The following is a 23903-nucleotide window of genomic DNA, read 5'->3' as shown; positions in this document are numbered from 1 at the left end:
TGTTCATTTAAATGATGACCGAAATGTGACTTCACTAACTGGATATTGGTGCTAGGTCACACATATCTATCAATTACACAAAAATCGTGAGAATATTGGGCTCACAGAACTGCAGTGAAGTCTTTTCCACTGCATATTTCACAGAATTCAACACACTATATATGGCATCAATAGTAAATTTCTGAGGACAATAGCCTATATTACAAACATGCAGGTGCTCAGAAAAGGTTACCTTCACTAATAGCATTCTGATTTGGGGTAAGTGTGCAATGGTTGTCCTTGACTTTCAAGTCTTGTGGGTCTATCACATGTTGACTCATCCAGTTAATTACCCCACCTACATTTTGTGTTTATTCTTTTCTGGTGGAAGATGAATCAGTATGTTGGAATAAAACCCAAATATGGGAGGGGGGTACTTATACATGTTGTTGAGTTATGACTTTGCTTATGGGTGTATATATATACAGTGGTGGTCAAAATGATTAGAACACCTGACAGATCTGAAAATATTGACCTTTTTTTTGCCTCAAACACATTATTTCACTTCATAATGTTCATGAAACATGCCGATGGTTGTTCTGAGCACAACAAATATCAGATGAAATCAGTCCTACTGTTTTTATCCACTTTTAACTTTAATATTTGGTACGTCCACCTTTTGCAGCAATTACAGCAGCACATCTCTCTGGCATAGTGTCAATATATTTCCGAAGAACTTCAACACTAATGTTATCCCATGCATTCTGCAACTCAAGCCAAAGCCTTTTCTTTGAATGAACAATAGATAAGTCCAGTTTATTTTCCAACTCGCCCCAAATTTGCATGATGGAGTTGAGGTCCAGACTTTGAGGGGCCAGTCCATAATTTTCTATATTCCAGCAGATTCCTTCTGTCACAGGTAGTTCCGGCAATAGTTAGAAGAATGTTTAGGGTCATTGTCCTCTTGGAAAATATATCCAGGCCCTATAAGACGACTCCCAGATGGTACTCCGTGCCTCATCAGAATGTTGTGGTATACTTTCTTATCCATGATGCCATCAATTTTGCCAAAGTCCCCTGTTCCTGAGGCTGAAATGGCACCCCACACCATAGTACTACCCCCTCCATGTTTAACTGTTGGCAAGAGACACTCATTTTTATTTCTCTCCCCGTACCTTCGTTGCACATAGACTCTTCCCTTGTCGCCAAGCTATTCAAACCTGGATTCATAAGTCCATAACACATTATACCAATCTTTCTTGGTCCATTTCTTGTGTTCTTTTGCAAATTTCAGGCGTTTCACTACTATTTTTCGCTTTCAGTAATGGTTTCTTTAATGCTATTTTGCCAAATAGTCCCTCTTCTCCCAGTTTCCAACGCACAGTTCTTGAAGACAATGTTGAACCCGTTGTTCACTCGTTAGCTCCTTCTTCACCTAAGCCATGTTCAAAGAGCAACGTGTGCTTCAAGTCTACTTCTAGATCAGTGGTTCTTAACCTGGGTTCGATCGAACCCCAGGGGTTCGGTGAGCCACTCTCGGGGGTTCGGCAGGGGTCAAGACACACGCAGTATAGCCCGGTTTACACTAGCAATGTTGGGCCTTTTTTTTATACATATCTACGTTTTGAAGAAATCATATTTTATTTTTAAAATTACGAAGGGTTCGGCAAATGCACTGATGAAGCTTGCAGGGTTCAGTACCTCCAAAAAGGTTAAGAACCACTGTTCTAGATCCTTTGAATCTATACCAATTGGTGGTGTGGCCTCAGTGACAAAACCCTGATGTTACCAATCACTTAATGAGCAGGATACATTCAAAAGTACATTCAAAAGAATCACACAACTGTGTCCTAAGACTCTTGCATCACCATCAATTTAACCACTATCACATCTGACAATGGTTACACAAGTTATTTGGCTTCTTCTGTGAAGGAACATGTTTGTGTGACATTGACAGTGAAATAGGCCTAGCTTGTTTGTTGTAAGGAAAATGACCTAAATCTCTTTAAGATGGCTCTATTCTATGGTTTATAGAGAATAATGATGACTAAGAAGATATTTAATTCGTTTTATGGGTATTTTAATGGCCAATTAACTGAAACCTCTTAAATATACCAAGTGTTCTAATAATTTTTGCCACCACTGTATATACTTCATCTAGGTTCTGCTCAGTTCTGGTCATTTTAAAGGGATTTTTGTCACATACAGCCCCTCAAAATGGCTTTCTCTAAAAGTTTAAGCATCCACTGCTCAAAGAGTACAGGAGTAAGTTAGGATATTTCCTGCTGTAAAACAAACTTTTGTGGGTATCTGTGCAGTTTCAAGGCCATAGGTGATTTAATCTGGCAGAACCTAGCCTGTAAAGATGGCTCCAGAATGAAAATGTCAAATTTAGCATTTTTTCCACAATAACAAATCATATGTTAAAAAATCATATAAATTCCTATAAAGAACAAAATCTGGCGTATAAATAATTCAAACAAATCTAAAATATATCTATTTTCTGCTTTTTGAAGTAAATGAATGAAATTCCTTAACATAACCTGTTTATTAAAGGTTGTATTCCACATAAAGACCTTCCAATAGGCATCTTTCACCTAAAAATATGCCCTTTCAAATCCATAACACTTTATTTCAAATTCACTGGCTGATGCAGTTGCAAAATATTTGTTGTGTCAAATTGCAGTTGTAAGGTTTTTCAACACCTGTACCTCACAGCTTTTGTGACGTGTTGTCACTAAGTCAGTCGAGACACAGCATCTTGAAGGGGACATATTATGAAAATTCTCTTTAGGTATCTGGCATGTCCACCGACCCAAAAACACTGGAAAAAAAGAACTCCCGCGATTTGTTATGGTTCTAGTACGTCGGAAACGTCATGCTTAAGTGACTGCGAATGAGCTTCCTTATTAGTCTCTCGTCTCTATGATTTGGGAGTCTCTCTAACATGGCCTTGGCCTGCACCCCATCTCATCCCCCACCCCCCCTACACTCACTATAGATACAATATTTGCCAACGCACTTCACTTCGTTTTTGCAAACCTCCGATACACTTGGAATAGCTAGCTAGCAGCATGAAGCAAATTAAGCCCTCAAGATGAGCTGTGGTCGGCTGCACAGATCTGTACATAACGTCCCAGCCTCAGAAGACACGAGCGAAATGGATTGAATTCATATTTACAAGGCACACGTGACTAGTCTAAGGGATCACATAACATCCCCCCCCTTTTCAACAATGGTAACGTCGCTAACCGCCCACACTTAACGGTCAAAACTTTTTTAAAGTGTATATGACGCCTCAATACAAAAAAATTCAAATAAATAGAACAAAGGTGGTATTACACAATCGATACATATGTTTACGAAAAATATACACGGTGCGCTTGTTATTATCAACATTTGAACACCGCGCCACTGAGCTACCGACTTCCCAAGTGACTCACTTCCGCCTACGTTAAAAACCGTAAATGACCTAAGCGTAGTAGCTCTGTTGCACTTGGGCACCATTTTTCCTGACAGAAAATTTTGCAAACACATTTTCTCAGGGAGCCTCCAGCTATTTCTTAGGGATCAGTTTGTTAATATACCTCCACGGTCTGTTGCAGCATATTGCTCGAATGTCAGTTCCCCTTCTCTTAGCCTTTTCAAATTTCAGACAGGAAACTCTCAGAGTAAGTAAAAGATTTTATTAATGTAAGTACAAGGTAGTATGTTTGGTCATGGCGCCCTAGATTTGCTCAAGCTGCTGCTTCGAGATAAAGTTGCACATTGCAACTGCTGCAGCAAGATAAGTTGCACATTGCAATTGCTGCTTAAACACAATTTACACTGTAAATTACTGCCACAATAAATACAAGCAGGATTTAACGAAAACCCCCTTTAACTATAAGCAGATCTAGACAGGTGGAGCTGGGGAGGAGGAGGAGGAGTCAACTCAAGACTGAGTGAGCCTGGAGACCGGAGGATTTAAACTAGCGCGGGCGTATGAGAGCGAAGGTGATTGGATAGGTTGTGTTGTCACTAATTAGGGGCGTCTCTCCCGTTTCCTGTATGAACTTGGTCATTTCCAAAAGACGATAAAGTACGCGAGAAGTGGGTGCAGAATGTGCGTCGCACAAGAGGTCCTGAACTGGGAGGGAAAGAATGGACGCCGACCCCGTACTCTTCGCTGTTGTTTCGATCCTGTCCCAGGGATAAAGAAGACGCTAGGGCTCAGTGTGTAGCACGGTAAATTGACATTTACATTGCTTCCGACCTCTGTTGCTCTCTTTGCTGGTGGATCTGAGTTGGAAGTGCCTTCTCCAGCAAGCTTGAAATGACAACTAAAGTAATTTGCTATGAATTAATGCTGGGAGCGTGGCTCTCTATCCATTAAATAGGGAATGTATGTGTAGAACCTATTTAGAATGGCTGACCTTACATAAAATGGCAGTGAAACAGCCAAGAGACTGGAGGCAAACAGTACCTTTGCCTCAATCAGCATGCTAACGTTATACTAATTAGCAGCGAGGCTAGCTAGCTACTATGTTTTTTTTTAATGGATTTTTGGTCTAAGCGTTAGAAGCAACCTAACAATAATAGTCGAGAGCTTCAGCTAAGACCTACAATACTCTGACACATTTTGATACTTTATACTTATATAAACAACAGGAACATCGTCAATTCGTCCTTGACATTCTGTGTTTTGCAGTCTCTGGATATCTCTTGGAATTTCGCCGTCTGCTTCAGCTTTTCCGTGCCCCCCATTCACATGCACAAGGTCACGTTTCTCATCACTGTCAGACCTCGGCTCTTCTGTTGGCTCGTCTTCCAGATACGGCTTGAATTTGTATGGCTCAATGCCCCACAATCTCCTGTACAAACTGATCAGGATCGTAGTCTTCCTCAAACTCATCTCCGCTCTAAGCCTGTGTCCAAAAATTGCTCGAATTCTTCACCATCCATCGCTAGTTGTGTGGCGTGGGAACAAATGAAGTCTTCCTAGCTGACGTCACAGGGTCACTTGACGGGTTTCAGGTAAGCTGGCTCGGCTTGGAGAAGAGCGTTGTGAAGACTTTGTAACGCCGTACAAACTTAATTATTCAATCATTGGGTTTACACATGACTTCAAAGTACTATGTTTTATGTATAGTTTTGATACTTATATGCCTTTTACCTTTTTTTTTTAGGTGTCATATACACTTTAAAGATACTTCCAATTCCCTCGTCTGTACTGCGACGACTAGATGGTACCGAACCCGCTTGCAAGGTCAATCTTTTTGCCAGTCCAGAATTATATTGGCCCAGATTGGTAGAACAGCCCAATTCAAAGTGGCTTGCGCACACCAACAGATTTTTGCCAATTCTTAAATATGAATTCAATCCATTTCGCTCTTGTGTCTTCAGAGGCTGGGACGTTATGTACATATCTGTGCAGCCGACCACAACTCATCTTGAGGGCTTCACTTGCTTCATGCTGCTAGCTAGCTATTCCAGTAAGCATAGTTCGTTTGGATGTAATTCCTGCGAGAATTTTCGTTTGCATCGGTATATAGTGCCTACCACAAACAACAAGATTTCTGTCAACTAGTTTGGTAGTTGAAGGTTGTCGAGATTAATTGTTGACGCAAAATAACCTAAATAATGGTAGACTTTGTGTAAAAGTTAGCGACATTAGCAAGTTGTAGTGTGTAGGAGTCAGCTGGTGTACAGCAATCGCTAAAGATGTGGCCAACGCATTTTTGTGTGAACAGGGGGAGGGGGGAGCTGGCTTGTTAGCATTTAAAGGAACAGACCCTCAAAACAGGTCAATCTGTGTAGGGCTGTTTTTGACAGGGTGGTAAAACCGTGCTGTTATAAATAATTTATATTATAAATTCTTGTGGGATTTATTTTTGACCAAAGTATGTTACAGACATTTCATTAAGACCCCAAGGAACCATATCAACTTGTGGTAAAATGGGCATACAATGGGTCCTTTAAGAGAGTTTTTGTCCGAGGAAAGACAGAACTACTTATTAACTTGATTTGACAACAGTGTTTGTACCCCATCAGCCAGAAAAGTCACAAAAAGAAACATGATTCGACTGACTATTGACTAGTCCACTAGTTAGCTAACTTTGCAGGCTAACTAACCAGCTAGCTAGTTCATATCCGGTTACAATGAGTGGTGTAACAAAAGCATTGTTCTGGAACCATTGGTGCTGTTGCAAGCAGTCACAGCGGTTTGAACCCCCAGACAAGTTGCAGCAAGTTGCTGGATTCAAGTAGTTGCAATTAGTCTCATTGCGAATCTTTGGTCTGAACTGGCTTGAACAGAACAGTTATATAGTCTTTAGTGGCCTCTGGTGGTCAATATTAGTCCAACCCATGCCCATGGCGATATAAGATCAGTGAATATTGCTGATTTATGGTGCGTTCAATTTACTACGATAGATCGAACTTAGAGAGGGAATGATGTCACACCTGAGGCCACGTTTCAGTAACAAGTCGGAAAACAAATGCAATACCAATTGTTGTTGTTAACAATTGTTACCAGATGTGAGCAATACCAGTTGATAACAACGCATTACGATTTATTTTACGCATACAAACACCATAGCAATATGTCCACAGATTGAAGTTAGACAATAGTCTGTGTACAACTGATTGTATTGAGACACAATGTGCGGGGCAGCCATCTTTGATTTTGAAGTGGGGGTTGGTTAGCATAATCGGACTTTCTGAGTTGGAATTCCAACTTCAGGAGGGTGTTCTTGTTGAAACTTCCGACTCTAAACTAGGGATTTCCGACTTTGAGTTTGAATTCTGTCTTCAAATCCCCCCCCCCCTGAGTTTTTTTACTTAATACATAATTCCCCCATGGCTTTAACATTTGGGATTTTTCCGTCATATTGATTCAATATGAAAAAAGGTTGAGGTGGGAAATCTCTGGTTGATTTGTCCCTGTGAGAATTCTAGTAGACTTTGGATTAGCCTACATACTACATAGACGGTTTGGAATGGTGATGCTCATGGTGACATCACATGGCATGCTTGGCATGGACATATTATGTACTGGCTGGTTGAGGTTTGTGTTGTTCAGTGGCTTGGTGTGATGATGATGAAGGGTAAATGTGATGCAAAATACTGCAATGAGGCAGACAGCACATAAGGAAGAGAGAACACGACAGGATGAAAGAAGAAGTAGAATAAGGGAGTGAAGGTCAGTGTTAAGAGACTGTAGGGAGGCGTTTAGGGGGGGTATATTATAAACAGATCCATGTAATGGCCAGAAAGTGGTTTACGAACCAGCCGGCTCAAGATATAGGCTATTCCTCAGACTAGTGTGATCTGGGCTGATGTCACGCTATCATTGTTTTTGCCCTCTTAATACAGGACCTATCAGTTGTCATAGTGTCAAAACAGAATCTTGCTGTATACATACATGTATAGATGTTCAAATATAGTATGGAACTAGTATGTATTGTATTCTTCCTCATAAGATACTTGTAATAATGTCATGAGATGGCTCATACCCCCCCTAATTCTGTCTTGCTGATTGAATAGACAGATTGTGTGATACTGCACCATTGTCTAAATCTGGTACATTAAGTTTTTGTGGCAGAAACAGAGGTCTTGAACATATGCAATGCTAAATGCCAGGTCCTGGGTGTCTCCACCATGGCCTTTCCCTCTCCTGACAAGATCTTGTCTTTTGTTTATTTGATCCATCCCTGACAATTGATTTCTGATTCAGCAGTTGTACACAGCAGTTGTACACATTGTGTACAACAGTTGTGTTCTCACAGGTGAAAGTAATATTTTATTTAACTTTACATTTGCCATTACATTTTAGTTCTGAAACCTGTGTTAACAGTTTTGAGACTATACAAAAAATGAACAAATGAAAAGAGGTATACAATTCCAAAAGCACACTTCCACAATATCACTTTGGATATGGTAAAAAAAAGTTAAAATAAAGATAAAGTGGGCCCCATTTTCATTAAATACGCTTTAGTAATGAAGAAAGCCTTGAGGGAACATGGGAGAACCAACATCATTGATTGGAGATTTTAACTGGATGACAAGTCAGTGTTGAAGCAGGGAATTCAGACAGAGTAAATATCGAATAAGTGTGTGTGTTGGATCACTTTGGCACTGTTGACAGATCTGAGACTGTTGCATTGTGTCATTTATGCTTGGCACTTCCTGACTTGTGGTTCTGAATAAAGAAATACATGTAGGTATTATCAGGCCTGCTGCTGTCAAGGGGTGGGGGCTGGGGGATGGGGGTCAACGGGTACACATGACCCCAGCCCAAGGCCCAGGGGGGGGCTCATGCAAAGGTCTATGATTAAACAGTGTGTGGGAGAGGAGCTGTTTTGCTGTGTACAAATGGAACATGGGTTGTGCTTTTTGGCCAGTTACTGATCTCAGGTCTGCACCGGTCGTGGAGGGAGGGGGTTTGGGGGACGTTGGAGGTCATCTTGTCACCGGACCCAAGCAAGACACATGGCAGGCCTTGGTATTATTAACACCTAAAATATACATATTTAAATGATCATCTGAGACTGTTGCTTTGAATCAGTTGTTCTTGGCACTTATGGGGCACTACAATGATCCTAAAATCCCGTCCTGTGGTTATGAATAAAGTAATACATACTGTAGGTATTATTCATATTAATACCTAAGATGCCCATATTAAATGATCATAAGATTTTAAGGTTTTTCTTTATGCCAGGATTTCATCGGTATATCAGTAATCTTAGAAATATTCAGTTCAAATGGATAGGTTGTCTCATTATTCAAAGCAATGGCTGTTTCAAATCGAAAAGAAAATAACATGGGTGAGGTCTTTACTGAAATAAAACATGAAAACGAACTATGCAGAATACTACTACAATACAGAGAACACTTCATGCTATGACCCTTCATCAGCATTTACTCCAACAACCTTTATAATTCAGTGCTTCAGTCAATCGGTCAGTCCGATGTCTTTGTATGAACATTCAAGAACTCTACATTATAAATATCAAATCCCTTTGCACATTATCCAGGCTCATATAATCAGAAGGGAGTTTGTTGTGGCCAGTTGATTGTTTAATTAAGTATTTTAATTCCCCGCTCAGACATTCGTTTTTCGAATGGCAGTGGGGGTTGCCATGACTGAATGAATTGGCTGAAGTTTAACAGAGAGTTGCGAAGACAGGTTAGGCCTATTTCAACTTCTCATCGACTTGGGTCACATTTTGAGGTTAATGCTTTTGACTGTGTTTGTGTTAGAAGTCTCACAGAAGCTACAATAAAGGCATCACTAAACCCCTGTCGGGAGAGCAACATGTAGTCCGTTGATTATGTGAGTGAAAGGAACACCAGGAGGATTGCTATAGGGATCTTATCTTCACCCTCACCACGTCCTCGCCTCCGCATGTGGTTAATTACGTTGCAATGTTTGGACACACCACCTCTACCTCCCTCAAACTCTTTTAATGTGTGTATGTGTTTGTTTGACCCCTTGGAGATGTTCGCCATACGTTGCCTCGTCTATCTGTAAAATAGCAGTGTTTGGGTAGCCTACTCTGCTGTCTATGTATTAAGCTCACAAGCCAATTCGTTAAAATGGGATGGTCCAGCGAATACTATATGTATTTTCACTTTGCTACTTAGCTAAGCTTTCTCAGTTTAGCGCACCGTTGCGATCCCCTTTCCCCTTGAGCGGCTGGACTGTAGCATTGCATGCTGGTACCTGCAGTCCCTACTCCTCCCTTCTTATGGTTGCCGGAGCTAGGGCGTGTGTAACGGGATACTACAAATCCCATTTTGAAAATCCTCCATCTGCCCCTCTCTCCCACCAGACCAGAGACAGATACGGTACGGACTGTCTTGGCGAAACCCCCCCGGACTTTCAGAACCGAAAACCGACGAGATTAGTGGACTGCAACGGCCAAGAACCAGAAACGTGAAATTCGCACATCTCCTGATATATGCATATCTTCTGTACACAGGACGAACGGGTTGGTGGTTGTTCTGCAATTTGACATCGTTATCTGGCTCGCTAATTACCTTTTGGAATTATTCAGTGTTGTAGACGAAAGAAATCGCTTGTGGTCTCTGTCGTCTGGGTCTTATTATTTTTGAATACAGAGACGCCAAGATATGGGTCGTTCCAAGACTGTCTTAGACATTTTTCGTGTCACACAGTCGGAGACGGCTTGTCTTAACATTGCCCAGCAATGTGTAATGCAGACCGATAGTCGCTTCGGGGAGACTTCGCTGCGCAGGGATCTGAAATTTGTTCGTGTGTTATTTCAAACATCTAGGCTAAGTAAGGTTACATGTTGTTCTCAGTATGTCGCACGCGTTACAGTTACTAGTTAATAATAAGTTGAGTGCTGCATTGTTGTTAAACATTCAGTTAGTTTTCTAACACTTCACGAGGGAATGAGCTCGAGAGGCAGGCAAAGTGCGATGTTTCCTCATGCGGGCGATGTCAACCTCTTGATATTGTCTGACATTCACTCGTCTTTTTCCTACGAGCTTATTATCAGCAAAGACGTCATAAAGACTGTCCGGCCTCGTGGTCTTATTGACGGATTGAAAAAGATGGTTATTGGAGTTTGGAATGTTTGCTCAGGGCTATTTGGCGCTGCGTTGATGTTGGCCACCGTATTGGGGGAACGTGTCGTGTAGTTTGGCTCATTGTGGTCTTGCGAGTGTGTGCATCTACGATGTGTTCGATTTAGCAAAGGAAATCCTGTTTGGCAATCGTCTAGTTCCAGATATCTCCCCAGAAACACACGAGAACCTATGCAGCACACCTTTCTAATAGATTTGTGATCACTGCCGAAACTGAGTATTTGCACCACGGTTTGACTGACTGAACACATCGTTTCACCTGAGAACTGGCGTGCCCTCGTATTGTGTGATACGATTGTTCGCCAGCCCGAACGAGCGAGTGGGCTGGTCAGAGTTTGAGCAAAAAATATAGTCACGAAAAGACCATTTCTAATCACCCTATTGGCCTACCCTCACGTCCGAATAATTCTTCCTAATATAGACCACTCGCCTGTCGTCGACCGTGACTATGTTTTCTGCATCATCTATCGCAGACTTGTCACTCGGATGCGTCTCCTTTGTGCATATGGGCTTCAGGCTGCGCTGCTGACTGACCGGGAGGGATCGAGCAGCTCCGGTCTAGAGGAAAGCACTTAGGTTTTCTGGACACTGTGGACATGGAAATAAATTTTCTTCAGTAGCGTGAACCTCTATATTTTTATATAGATTAGAGAAACCAGACATCTTAATAATGCTTATAGGCTATGGATTCAGTGACACCAATATCATATGGGAAGACTGATCCTTTTGATTACCCGACAAAAACAAATGATCCTTTTCTCCAGTGGATCAACTTACTCTACTTTACCCTCAGTAGCTTCAGCTGCTTCACGTTGATATAAGAGAGTGCATTCTATACGCTATAAGGTGACCTATATGTCTAAGTAATCTTCTGTCTGATAGTTAGCCGACGGGTCAGTTTGATGAGTATTGCTTTCCCCTCGGCATAGTCCATCAGGAGAAGACAAAATTATATAGAGGGGAACCACACACACACACAAACAAACAAACAAACAAACACCGACGGGGGATACATACATACGTACATGCATGCATTCATATGCATTCATTCATGACTTGTGCGAGGGGATGTAGATTTTTTGACTCTGGGGAAGTGATGCCAACAATGTGGTGTTTCCATATCGAGAGGACAGGTTCTCGCGTACTAATTGCTCGGGCTGTTCATCGTCAAATGCCTATTCTCAAAAGAGCGCTGTCAACCTAACGGATCACGCCGTCTTTTGTGGAGGGAATGTTTTTATTTTGGCTGGTGTTTTGTTCGAATTTTATTAATATTGAGACATCTTTTTCTATGCCATTCTGGTTTATATTTCCATAACCAACTCACCAGTCCTCTCTTTAGTTTCGCTGAAAGTGTAAGACCACAGCAGCACTGGACAGTCATATTTTAGCCAACCTCTATGATCACATACCCTTAATTGGCCCTGCAATTAACCCCGAGAGAGGCGTAGACTTTCCAGGATGATTTGAGAGGGCTGTAGCAGTTGATTTCTACCCTGCTATCTCTCTCTAGTGTGCTCTCTCTCTCCTCGATTGCTATGATGAAGATGGGTTTTGTTCCCTAAAGCTTCTCTTCTCATGTCATTTCCTGCTTTGCTCTGCTGCTCGGCCCTTGTTCTGTGGTTCTGTGAATGAGGCTGTGGCCATTCCTCTCTACATGTGTAGGATGAGCAAGGTCACTGACTGATCACAGATGTACATTCACCTCCACCCACCTTCCTCTAGTGCTGGCTGTCACAGACACGTTCAGGGTCAGGAGAGAGAAGCAAAGGGAGAGCGCAGAAGCTGAGGAGATTTTTTTGGGAGTCGAGCCTTGCCACTGTTATGATTGCAAAGGGCTCCACAGGTTTGTTAAGTGAGTTGTGTTTAAGAAAAACAACATATATATTTTTTAGAAACATGGCACATCTTATCTTAAAAAATTGCTGTCCCTTGTCATGAAGCTGTCACATATGACTTTGTATTTGATTGTAGAAAGCTTTCCCAGTGTTGCTTTTATCCCACTTGGTGTTTTTTTTATTTATATGTATGGGGGCATTAAAAAGTATTGCAGGAAGATGCTGTCCTGACTGTTGTTCTGCTTCTCACTGTGACTCCTGTAGCTTATACTGTATGTCCATTCATGCACTGAATTGAAACTTTTAGTAAATTGAGACATCCATTGAAAGGAACCATTTCTCACTCAGAGGAAGTTTGGTAGTCATCTCTTGCTGTGAAGCATTGCTTGTTACAAAGTGTGAAAATTGATTCCCACAATGTTTTTGCAATCCAGTAATGTCCCTTCATGTTTTTTTGTCAGTATTTCACAAAACATTCTGTGTTAAAATGCTAGTACAATTTGTTTTACACAAACAGTGAAAATTGTGGAGAAAACTGTGTTTATCTATGTGACAAATGTTAGGCTATGTAGTGTATGTTTGATAACACATCTTGAGATCTGGGTTTGTTACTCACCTTCATTTAGGACTTACGGCCCCTCTGAAATGTGTAGTTTCTGCACTGCCCTGGGTTGCATCCTCCTGGGGCAATAAGGTCAGCTGCCCATAGGCAGTCATACCCTTGCATCCTCCTGGGGCATTAAGGTCAGCTGCCCCTAGACAGTCCTACCCTTGAAGATCCCATGAGAATATGCAGTGAATGAAGGCGTAAAGGATTGTAAAAAGAAATGAGTCAGTTGTCGTAACATAATCGTTGTTTTTATTTTTCCTGTGAAGAGATGACAGTGTTTACACAATTAGTTGAAGGGCTGCAAACCTATTCTCCCAGTTAATTAACGACATGTTTTTAAATGTTTATGTATATTGAACTAATTGCTTTGGCGGGTCAACACAATGCACAGTGGATGTTTGTCATTTCAATGGAGCAAGATGAATAGAATTTTTAACATCTTTCTGCTTTTATATACAGTCCAGGTTGTTGTCTTTACCACTTATGTTATTGCAATAATCTGAGATTAAGATTTCATCAGTTTTGGCATAGTGTTTATGAGTTTTCAGGTTTATTCATTTATTTTTCAGTGCTTGGCCCCGTACACAAAGGACATTTCCCTTCAGTTTGCACTTGAAGTCCCTCCACCATTGAGGAATGCAGTGTTAAAAGAACGCATATGCAGGTATATATATTTATTTAATTATTTATTACATTAAATGAAAAGGTTTTTTTATGTTCTATTACTAGATAAAAAGCCAAATCTGTAAGAACATAGCTTGACAAAAAAGCCAACCCGATTGAAATACAAACAGACTATGTCATTTGTGTGAAGTTAGTTTTAAATTAATGCTGTATTAACATGTTGATGTAATGACAAAGATTATTGCTCTAGATGCCTGGGGCTTTGTGAAAAAAAGCAAACAAATCATCCTTTGAGAAAAAAAAAGTCAGTTGAGATCAGCTTACAGCTGTGTGTATTTCTACAGGTGGATCCCTCTCCAATGAATATAGGGGATGGAGGTACTGTGAGCAGAGAGAGCAGAGCTCCGACCAGGGCGTCCAGTACCATGGTGGGCAACCCCCCGCAGACGCTGCCCCCTGAGCTCAGAGGAGACGTGCCGCACAGCCAGCAGGGAAAACTGAGGACTGCCCCAGACTGCAAGACACTGGATGCGTGTTCCGAGGCCACTCACTCCAACCACTGCTCCGACGCCCTTCCCCCTTCCCAGAAGGCCCATAACACTCCTGTTTCGGGCTCGCCAGCCATGAATTCCACTTTACACGAGAGAGCAGAGTGCCACAAGGCCAAGGCCGACAGTGGAGCGGGGGTCTACCCTCCTCACTCGTGGACTGGTGGGAAAAAGGCTGGCGTGGAGGGCCCTGTAAATGCCAGTCGTGGGGGGATAAGCTTGAATAAGAAGAGCAGCCCTCCAGCCCCCTCAGTCATCAGCCTGCCCCCGGGCTTCCAGTGCTCCACACTGTTCCTCTCCTCCACCAACTTCACTTCTCCACTCTGTAAGATCACCCTGCCTCCTGGGACTGGGCAGATCGCTGCACTGAGAAAAGCCACAGCCAGCCAGTTCCAGAAAGTACCTGAGGGTGCCCCGCAAAATCCCCAGAACGCCCAGAGCTCGGGTGTGGCACCTCTGCTGCACACGTACCCATACCACTTTCAGGCAGGGCGAGGCCCTGCTTCCGAAAAGAGACCTCCCTCAACAAAGCTGAGATGCGATGCATCCAGCAGTAAAAACTCTAAACTGGGAGCAGAGCAGAAGACTCCCCCTGCTTCTGCAGTCTCCCCCAGCATCACCGTCCCAATCCAGCCCCAACCACCCAGCTCTGCACACCCAGCACGCTTCACTATCTCGCCCTCTGCAGCCATCTGTTGCAGCCCTGCACTGGCCAGTGTTACCACTCAAACTAAGCTGCTAAACCTCAAGGATAAAGGTCCTCCTTACCGTAGTGTTGATAAGGCACCCTTAGCATATTTGAAACTGAAGTCTCCATCTGCCACAGAGGAGCACACTGTTGGATGCTCCATTGAGGAGAGGGACGTACCTCTGGATTTGTCCTCCAAGTCCAAACGACAGAAGAGCAACAGCAGTGACATCCCTGCACTTGCCACCGAGCATCGCCCTGTTGATGACGGTCAAAAGAATGTCCCAAATGCCGTGAAAAGGACACAGGCCACCGGTTTTGGTTCAGCTCCTTATTCCATTCTACCCGAAAACCAGAGAAATGGCGCCAATCCAAAGCCACCCTCATCCAAGCTGTTCAATCATCAAACACTTGAGCCAGCAACATCTTGGTCCAAACATTCACCCCAAGGTGCCATCAACACCATACCTGGGACCTATGTCGGTGTTGCCAGTCCAATTCTAGCTTCAACTCTACGCAGCAAAGATGGCAAAGGGGCAGCTTTTGTAGAAGACCTCCAGAGTTTTGCTAAGCAGGAAACCATCTCCATTGTGGACCAAGGGGAGCAGCTTTCTCCCCTTGGGAAGGAGTCACCATTTGCTGCGAAGAACACCCAACACAGCAAAAGCATTAAACACCCAAACAGCACTAGCTCTATTGGAGCACAGGCATATCCATCCAAGGACACTATTCCCTCAGGTCTTTCACCTCCGGCCAACTCGCATCTTCATCGAAAGTCTGCCAGCGGTAAGGCCCAAATCTCTTACCCTCCAGCTGGCATCAAGCCACTGTGGGAAAAACCTGCTGTTCTCCCTCAGGGGACCTCAATCCAGCGAAAGGCCATCCAGGGAAGTCCCAAAAACAAGGCAGCAGCTAGCTGTGAGGGAACGGTGTTCCACCCTCCTCCCAAGCTGGAAGATGAGAAATGGGGGAAAAATAACAAGTCTCCTCTGTCCAACTTGGAGTCCATTGTCAAGCAGAAGGCCCTAGAGACGACAGCCCTCACTGGTGAGGCTTACTGCGGTCTGTCCTCTGTTGGGTCTCGGAGAACAGAGATAAGCTCTCTCACAGGGTGCCAGAATTCTCAGTTGCAGCAGCCAGCCACTGCTGGAATCCCACCTTTCAGACCAGTGGAGAGGAGAGACTCAAAGCCTGAGAGAACCTCCTTTCCAGGGGAGCCCATGCAAACCAGCAGACGTGCTGAAAAACTGCTAGCTGCAGGGCAGAGAGAGACAAGTATGGAAAAGCTTGGGAGGGCAGAGGAGAGCAAGGCCGGCAAGGAAAGCGAAGTGCCCAGCAAAAATTCCCGTCCAAGCCAGTTGTCTAGTGGTGGCAGTCAGGGTATCAGGGAGGAGATGGAGAAAGACGTAGCTGAAAAAACAGCAGGAGAGAAGGAGAAAGATGACAAGTTATCAGCCCAGAAGGACCCCTCGTCACAAATAAAGGCACTGTCGATGCCCCAGGGTCAAAGTGCAATAGAGACAAAAGTGGAGAGGAGAACCAACGGCACCAAAGAGGCCTCCCCTTTCAGTGAAAGAAGCGCAACGGGCAAACAGAAGAAGGCCAGTCCGAAAAAGCCAGGGAAGGAGAAATCAGCACCGGAGAGGCCGAAGAAGACTCCGCCTAAGAGACCAATGGACAAGGACAGCCCTAATGTGAAGCAAGGGAGTCTTCTCAAGAAGGTGAGTTCTGCTTATTAAATGTCTCTGCAAGCTTTGATGTTTTTTTTACATCCCTATTCAAAAGTACAGCAGGACTGCAATTAAACTATGTCATTTTGTTATCTTGTTATAATAGTTTTAATAATATAATTGGATTGCAATGACTTGCATCAAGCATCATAAACAGACACAATTCTGTGTTTTTCAGTCTCTCTGTTTATTTTCTATGAATTTTACTTAAATAACTTTTTCTATATTTCATAGTATGGATATTTTCTAAAAAGTAATAGAACTTTTTACCTTTCTGTTTTTTTCTTTTTATTATTTATTTTTAAATAGAATTTTTGTTGTTTCAATTATTATTTTAAATCATGTGTGCAGTTGGGTGAAAAAACACAAAAGATTCCTAAACTTACATAACAGACACAACTGGCTTTGTTTAGTTGTATTGCAGTTGCAAGGCAGTTCAGTACTCAAATGCCATTTTTGTTGATTGATTACAAATATAATATTTTAATATATTTAGTATAATATTATTTATATTTTTATATTAAAGTCTTACTCTTTTTGTTCAAATAAACAGCTTAATGAATACACTTTTAACCTTACCCAGGCCAACATAACAAGCTAAATAATGCAAGTTTTACATTACATTATTTTATCATATGGACAAAAATATATATACAGTATATGTTAAACTGTACCAAATCCTTTGACGCATTTTCTGTATTCTACACATGAGAAATGAGCACCTTAATCTAAGACCTCCTTACTAGACGCACGGTCATTTCAGTGTGCATCCACCTGCCATAGCCTGTCTTGTTTGCTTGTGTTGCTGCCACAGAGGAAGGTGCTGCCCCCACCACTGGACCAGGGCTGTGAGGAAAAGGCCTCCGCCCCTCAGCCAGAGGAGGGAGCGAAGCGCCGTAAGGGGAAGAACGCTGACCCCACCTCAGCACCAGAGACTCCCGGATCAGCTTCCAGCAAAGCAGGTAATTCACTAGTCTGGCAGAATAACCAGGGCCTAAAATGCAGTGTCTCTTATAGCAGACATTTTGAGATCTAGTAGTGTCAGTCAGTTCTACATCTATATATTCATATATATATATATATATATATATATATGAGACACACACACACACACATACATTGCAGGTTCACATGTAATTAATTTCATTCATCCCAAGTGGCTTGCAAGTGAGATAGCTACTGTAGCTACGTGCAAGTGCCGACTGATTAAGTATCATACTCATATAGAGGTATAGTGGCTGCTGCAGAAGAGATGGATTTTTAGATGTTTCTTGTGAAGGATTCACCTGAGGAAACTCAGTTCACTGAGTTGGGCCAACTTTCCGCAACCAGAAAGAAAAGTGTTGGGATAGAGATTTGATACCATGATGATATGCAGATCTGAGCAATGATATATTTGTTGCTCTAAGTTCAGCCTGTTTGTTGGAATAAAAGGCATTCTTTAGAGTTCCTGTGGTGTTCGTGTCCCACAGGTGGTGAGCGCACCCCTGCCACCAGCCCCAGGGGCTCCTCAGAGAAGCAGACGTCCCACAGCAGCCCCAGTCAGCCGGGCAAGGAGACACCCGCCTCTCTCAACACCCCTAGCTCCAGGCCGAGGAGGGGCAGACGGCGCTCTGAGGATACGCTGCGGAGCGACTGGAGCTTTGCTGCCCCGATCCCCCCTCTACCCCCTCCTCCACCCCCAGATCCCCCTGTTGCCACACCTCCGGCTAGTACTCCTCCGGTCCCCATCCGCAGACCCAGGGGCAGGCCACGGCTAAACCCCCTGCCGGAGGATGCAGACCTGGTAAAGGTGAGGCCAGCCCCGGCCGCCGAGGCAGAGACGCCTTCCATGAAGAAGAGACGGCGATGCAGGAACAGGAAGTACCAGAATGGGGAGTACATCACAGACAAGCATAAGGCTGTGGACGGAGAGAAGGAAGAGAGGTACACCTCTACCAGACAGAGCGCTCGAATGGGAACAGGTAGGTGCTCTCTCCTCAGTTACCTCAATCATTTAAATTTGGTTCAGAGCAGTGATTAGGCATTACCATGGATTAATACTGCATATTCTTAAAACTTGAGAGTTGGGTCCATCTGGAAATAAATGAAATTGCTCATGCATTAAATATCATGTCTAGTAAAGGTTGCCTATTGTGCTGTATAGATGGACAAAAAAAGCGAAGGGAAGATTAGTTTTCCATGGGAAGCAAACTTCCTGTTGATATAGAGCATATTGGCTGGATATATCACTATGTGACATTGCAAATGCAGGAATGCATGTGTGTTTGAGTTTTTCAGTGATGTTCAACGTGACGTGCATAGTCCTAAGGAAAAACATTGCATCCCTTTATATTTGTGAGCCCTGGGTCCCTCTGCTGACTGATGTGATATGTTGTCACAGATGCGAGGACTGGCATGTACCCACGACTCAGTGCCACGTTGACCTGCCTATCACCCAGCCCGGACCTCAGTCCCCGCAGACCTCTGTTCACACGCTCCGGGAAAAAGGATGGTCAGACCCCCACAGAGTCTCCCGACAAGCCGGCAGGGAAGAGGAAATTCAAGAGCAAGCACTTAATCACTGACTCTGAAGACCAGAAAAAGGTGAGTAGTAGTAAAGGCAGTTAATCGTTACCCCGATTGCATCCAGTTAAAGTCTCGATCCTGTGTGTGGGGTGAGCGAATGGGTGACACGGTTGGTATTGTGCTGCCTCCCTGTGGCGTAAATAGTCACTACAGGACAGTGGTTTTATTCCTCCCGCTCTCTCCCATGAGGCAGGACACTTCACTTAGCGCAGCCTGTGTGCCGACCGTCTTTTGTGATGACGCATCCTCTGCTCACGCTTACACTCATTCTTTTAATTCTTTCTTTTTCCACTCCTTCCCCTGCCTCTCCCCCATCCCTAGCTGAAGACCAAACGTGGAAGCTTGGTCAAGGACGAAGAGAGCCCTGTGGCTAAGAAACCAGGGGGCCCTTTGGCCTCCCCCAAGGGGCCGTCCTCGCCGGTGCCCGTCAAGAGAGCCGCTTCAGGGAAGGGAGGAGGGGCTCCTGAGTCGCCCCCAGGTCGCCCAGTTCCCCCCGAGGTCCGGCGGCTGATTGTCAATAAAAACGCGGGGGAGACTTTGCTTCAAAGGGCCGCCCGCCTGGGCTACCAGGTACACCTCTGCCAGTTCAGATGCCACTGTCTGCATATTTTGTACACCCACAGTGTTCCCTACAAACTAATTAAGATAGTAAAAGTCCTAATCTGCAACGGGTGTTCACTCTCTGGAACCTCATTCTCTGCTCTTTTACTGTAGGATGTGGTTCTTTATTGCCTGGAGAAAGACACACAGGAGGTCAATCGTCGTGACAACGCTGGGTACACAGCGCTCCACGAGGCGTGTGCCCGTGGTTGGACCCATATAGTGCAACTGCTCCTGCAGCATGGGGCTGACGTCAACTGCAGCGCCCAGGATGGCACACGGTGAGTGGTAGTAGGACGCATTAAAGCTTCATACAGGACAACTGCCATTCTGTGTGTGTGACCCTGGCTATGTTGCTATGCGTTAGCTATTTGAAACAAACTTGAGTTTGATCCATATTTTAGACTGACATGAGCTCCGTATACAGTAGAAGGTGTGTGAAATTGTATTTTAGTTTTTTCCTGTAGTTATCTTGATCCAGTTGTTTATGGCTCAGCTGCATAGCTTTGGTGGCAAGTTGTTGAAATTCACGTAATTTGACCAAATATGCATTAGAAACCACAGATTGTGAGTATCTATGAAAGTGTTTTTCCTTTCAATGAAACCAAGCTGTAGTACATGGAGTGCATGCATGCGTGTCAACATGCATATGTTGTAGGCCGATTCATGATGCTGTGGCGGCTGATAACCTCCCTGCTGCGTGGATTCTGCTAAACCACGGGGCTGACCCCACGCTGGCCACCTACTCTGGACAGACTGTGACCAAACTGGCCCAGAGCCCCACGATGAAGAGCTTTCTCAAAGGTGTTAGGCTGCAGCATGTTGCTTAATTTTGATGTTATGTCATGAAAGTCTGTGTCTCCTGTTCTAAAATCACAAACAGTTAAAACACAGTTCAGTTGGCCAATTCAACAGATAGTATTTCACTTGTCTGTATTTAAAAGCATGAAAAAATCCATAAAACTTTCAATGCGTATTATGCAGTGCTTGTTGGAATTGGATTCAATTTGCTTTGCATTAGTCAGTGCTATCCAGGTTATTGTCTTGTAGTATTTCTTATTATATATACAGTATATTTTCAACATTAGTATATTCTAACAATGCATGATCCTCATGGGGATATATCGGTAAACCTGGTATGGTTATGTTTTGCTTCCCTCTGGCATTACCTTGTGGAGTATTTTGATGTGGGGTCATGTTGCTGTTCTGAAGTCATTAACCCAAGGTTTGTTCTTCGGCAGAGTATTTTACTGACTTGGAGGGACGCACTGACCAGGACCCAAGCCTTCCGTGGGAGTTCTATAGCAGCGCAGTGTTCGGTGAGACTTACTTGTTTTGTTGTTTCATTCCATTTCAGGGAGACACCTTTCTTCTCGCTTCATCCGTGTCACGGCTAGCACAAGATTAAACTGCCCGTCATTTTCATTATTTGTATTGATCTATTTAACAGAGACAGTGCACATTAATGACTATTACTGTAAATATGCCAGTTAGTCAAACAGGCATATTTTCATCTGTAGTCCCCAGCGAGATATTACAATACCTAAGAATAAAAGCGAAACAAAACAACAACAAAAATTATGTTATTTGATATAATACCGTGACATTTCCTGTGTCTCCATTCCTTCACACTGACCATGTGTTCTCGATGCGGGAATGGTTTGTCACCTTTTTGGCGATGTTGAACGGAATATGAACCATCCACTAGAGGGAGTGTTAGGCACGTTGGAAACATGAGGTATGAGTTGCAATAATCCACTGGGTGATGTGATCTCCTTCTCATCGCCTTGCCAGAAACGGACGAAGACCCGTGCTGGGACTTCTTGCTGTCTGGGCCTGATGAAGAGGACGGTGGGGAGGAGAGGAGGGAGCCGGGTCGAGACGGGGATTCAGACGCAGACTGCCTGATGTTTGAGTTCTCCTCCGAGCCACTCCTGCCCTGCTACCATGTTCAAGTAGCACTGACACAAGGGTGAGTCCCCTATAAGCCAGTACTCAACAGCAGGGCATATCTCTGATTACACTATTTGTGTAGTGTTAGGGTCCATATTTATGGTTACCATAGCTGCAGATCTCAAATGTCTCCAGTAATATGTCTTTCAACTATGCGACTATTTTAAACACATTTTGCCTCCATATTTAAGTTTAAATGAGAGACTGATCTCATAGGTTTTCAGTAATACATTTCATATGTGAGGGTTAGATTTCTGAAATAACTTTGTCACACTATATTTTTTAGGGGATGTATAAAGAACGTTGTATATGAATGAGCGTGAACTTTGACCCATGTAGGTTCTGCAACTGGTTCCTGTTGTCTGACGTCCTGAAGCGGCTGAAAATGTCGGCTCGGATCTTCCGTGCCCGATACCCACACTTGGAGGTGGCGAGCATCCTGAAGGTGGAGCTGAAGAAGCAAGTGTCCATCAGCCAGATAAACTCGGCGCCCTCGGAGGTGCATACGGATGAGGAAGATGAGGAGAGGGAGGAGAAGGAAGAGGAGGAGGAGGAAGGAGACGAGACGGGCGTGGTGGTGGACCTTGTGCGCTGCGTGCCTGAACTACAAGAACTACTAGGCTCCTCCCTCCAGCTCCTTCGAGCAGAAGACGAGTGCGACGATGAGGAAGAGGAGGAGAAGGAGAGAGTGGACGAAGAGCGTGAGAGGAGAAAGAGGAGGAATGACAGCAGCAGACTGTGTAGTCGGTAGCTGTACCCCTCACCCACCCCCACCGAACCCGAGCCGCACCTAAACCTTGAACCCAAACCCTGCCAGACCTCGACCTTACTCTTTCTCCAGGCTCCCCCAGAGAGCATTAGATCAAAATGAATCCGTGACTGAAGTGCCGTCCGTTAGTGTGACCTTGGGAAAAGACGAGTGTATCCCATATGGGGTTAGGGTGTGTGTGTGTGTGTGTGTATGTATGTGTGTGTGTGTGTGTGTGTGTGTGTGTGTGTGTGTGTGTGTGTGTGTGTGTGTGTATGTGGGGGGAGGGGGGTTATACTATGGCAACCAGTTTCCTGTTAACCAGTACCAGCACTTTCTATGTTTCAGCTACTCCAGAGGAGAATATTTCTGTTTTTTGTTTTGTTTTTTCACAGGCTCACTGTTGACCTCTGACTTCTGTATTGTAAAAAAGCAGGGGTCAGGGGGAAGTGGTCAGAGATGTCACTTCTTTTGGCAATGCCACTGAAGGATTGATGGGGAGGGATGGATGATGTTGGGGAGCAACTTTCAGGTTACCTTCTGTAGGTAATTTTTCATGCCCTGACAATTAAAACTCCAACCTGCAGTTTTATAATAATCCATATGTGTACTTGTAAATATATTCTGTATGTATATCTTGCCAGCAGGGTGAACACATTTGGTCGTAATGTATGCTTTATATTTGTTTTGTGGGGGTTTGGTTTTGTTTTCCAATTGTGTTGTTTTTTTTTTTTTTTCTTCTGGGGAGATAATCCAAGGCTTTCTTTGTTGTGATTTTTTTTCTTTTTAATTGGTCAACTCTTGTGTGCAGCTAAGGAGCTTACTTTCAGCTCACTGTGGCAAGAAAGGCCACTGAGCCAGATGGCTGACGGTAAACCTGTGTGAACCCGGTGTTCCGGGAAGACCCAGGCAGCGAGAAGACAGTCGCGTGCCACCTCATCTGAAATCAAAATAGCCTCCCCCAGCCCCCAGCATCACCCTGTGCTGAGGGGACTGGATTGATGAAAGCATTGTGCCGCCTTGCACTCGCTTGCCGTGCTTCTGAATTTGGTCCTGTAAAACATTATTTTTCTTTTTTTTTTTAAGTAGTTCTGCAGGCTTGTATTTATTTGAGGAGAGAATGATGAAGCTATCCGGCCTTACCTTAATGCCCACAATAAACAATTTGTGTCTCAAACATCTTTTAGGGCTGATTTAAGAGATGACTAAGGAAGTGTTGGCTCTCCTGCTTTCGCTGATGAAGATCTTTGAAATCAGTGAGAATGGGACATTTTGGACAGCATTTTTTTTATTATTATTACTTCAGAGTTAAAGCAGGCCATTTAGATTAAGATGACACCTATGTTCTTTACCCGGTCCTGCCAATCTCCACTTCTCTATTCATTGGTTTCAGGCATATTACACATATTTTAGTTGACACT

General features: G+C 43.7%; 1 protein-coding gene across 1 annotated transcript; it reads left to right on the top strand.

The window, feature by feature from the left end:
• Window positions 1-13589: 13589 nt before the first annotated feature.
• Window positions 13590-23168, top strand: bcorl1 (BCL6 corepressor-like 1). The gene is made up of 11 exons (XM_080840341.1): window positions 13590-13687; window positions 13992-16604; window positions 17428-17575; window positions 18086-18577; window positions 18997-19199; window positions 19503-19751; window positions 19896-20062; window positions 20440-20585; window positions 21023-21100; window positions 21576-21753; window positions 22074-23168. The coding sequence occupies exons 1-11, from the start codon at window positions 13682-13684 to the stop codon at window positions 22483-22485; spliced, it is 4692 nt and encodes a 1563-aa protein (XP_080696467.1). The 5' UTR covers window positions 13590-13681; the 3' UTR covers window positions 22486-23168.
• The last annotated feature ends 735 nt before the right edge of the window (window positions 23169-23903 follow it).

This window comes from Sprattus sprattus, assembly GCF_963457725.1.
Source record: "Sprattus sprattus genome assembly, chromosome: 6".
NCBI lineage: Eukaryota > Metazoa > Chordata > Actinopteri > Clupeiformes > Clupeidae > Sprattus > Sprattus sprattus.
This window is presented reverse-complemented; position numbering and strand designations above follow the sequence as displayed.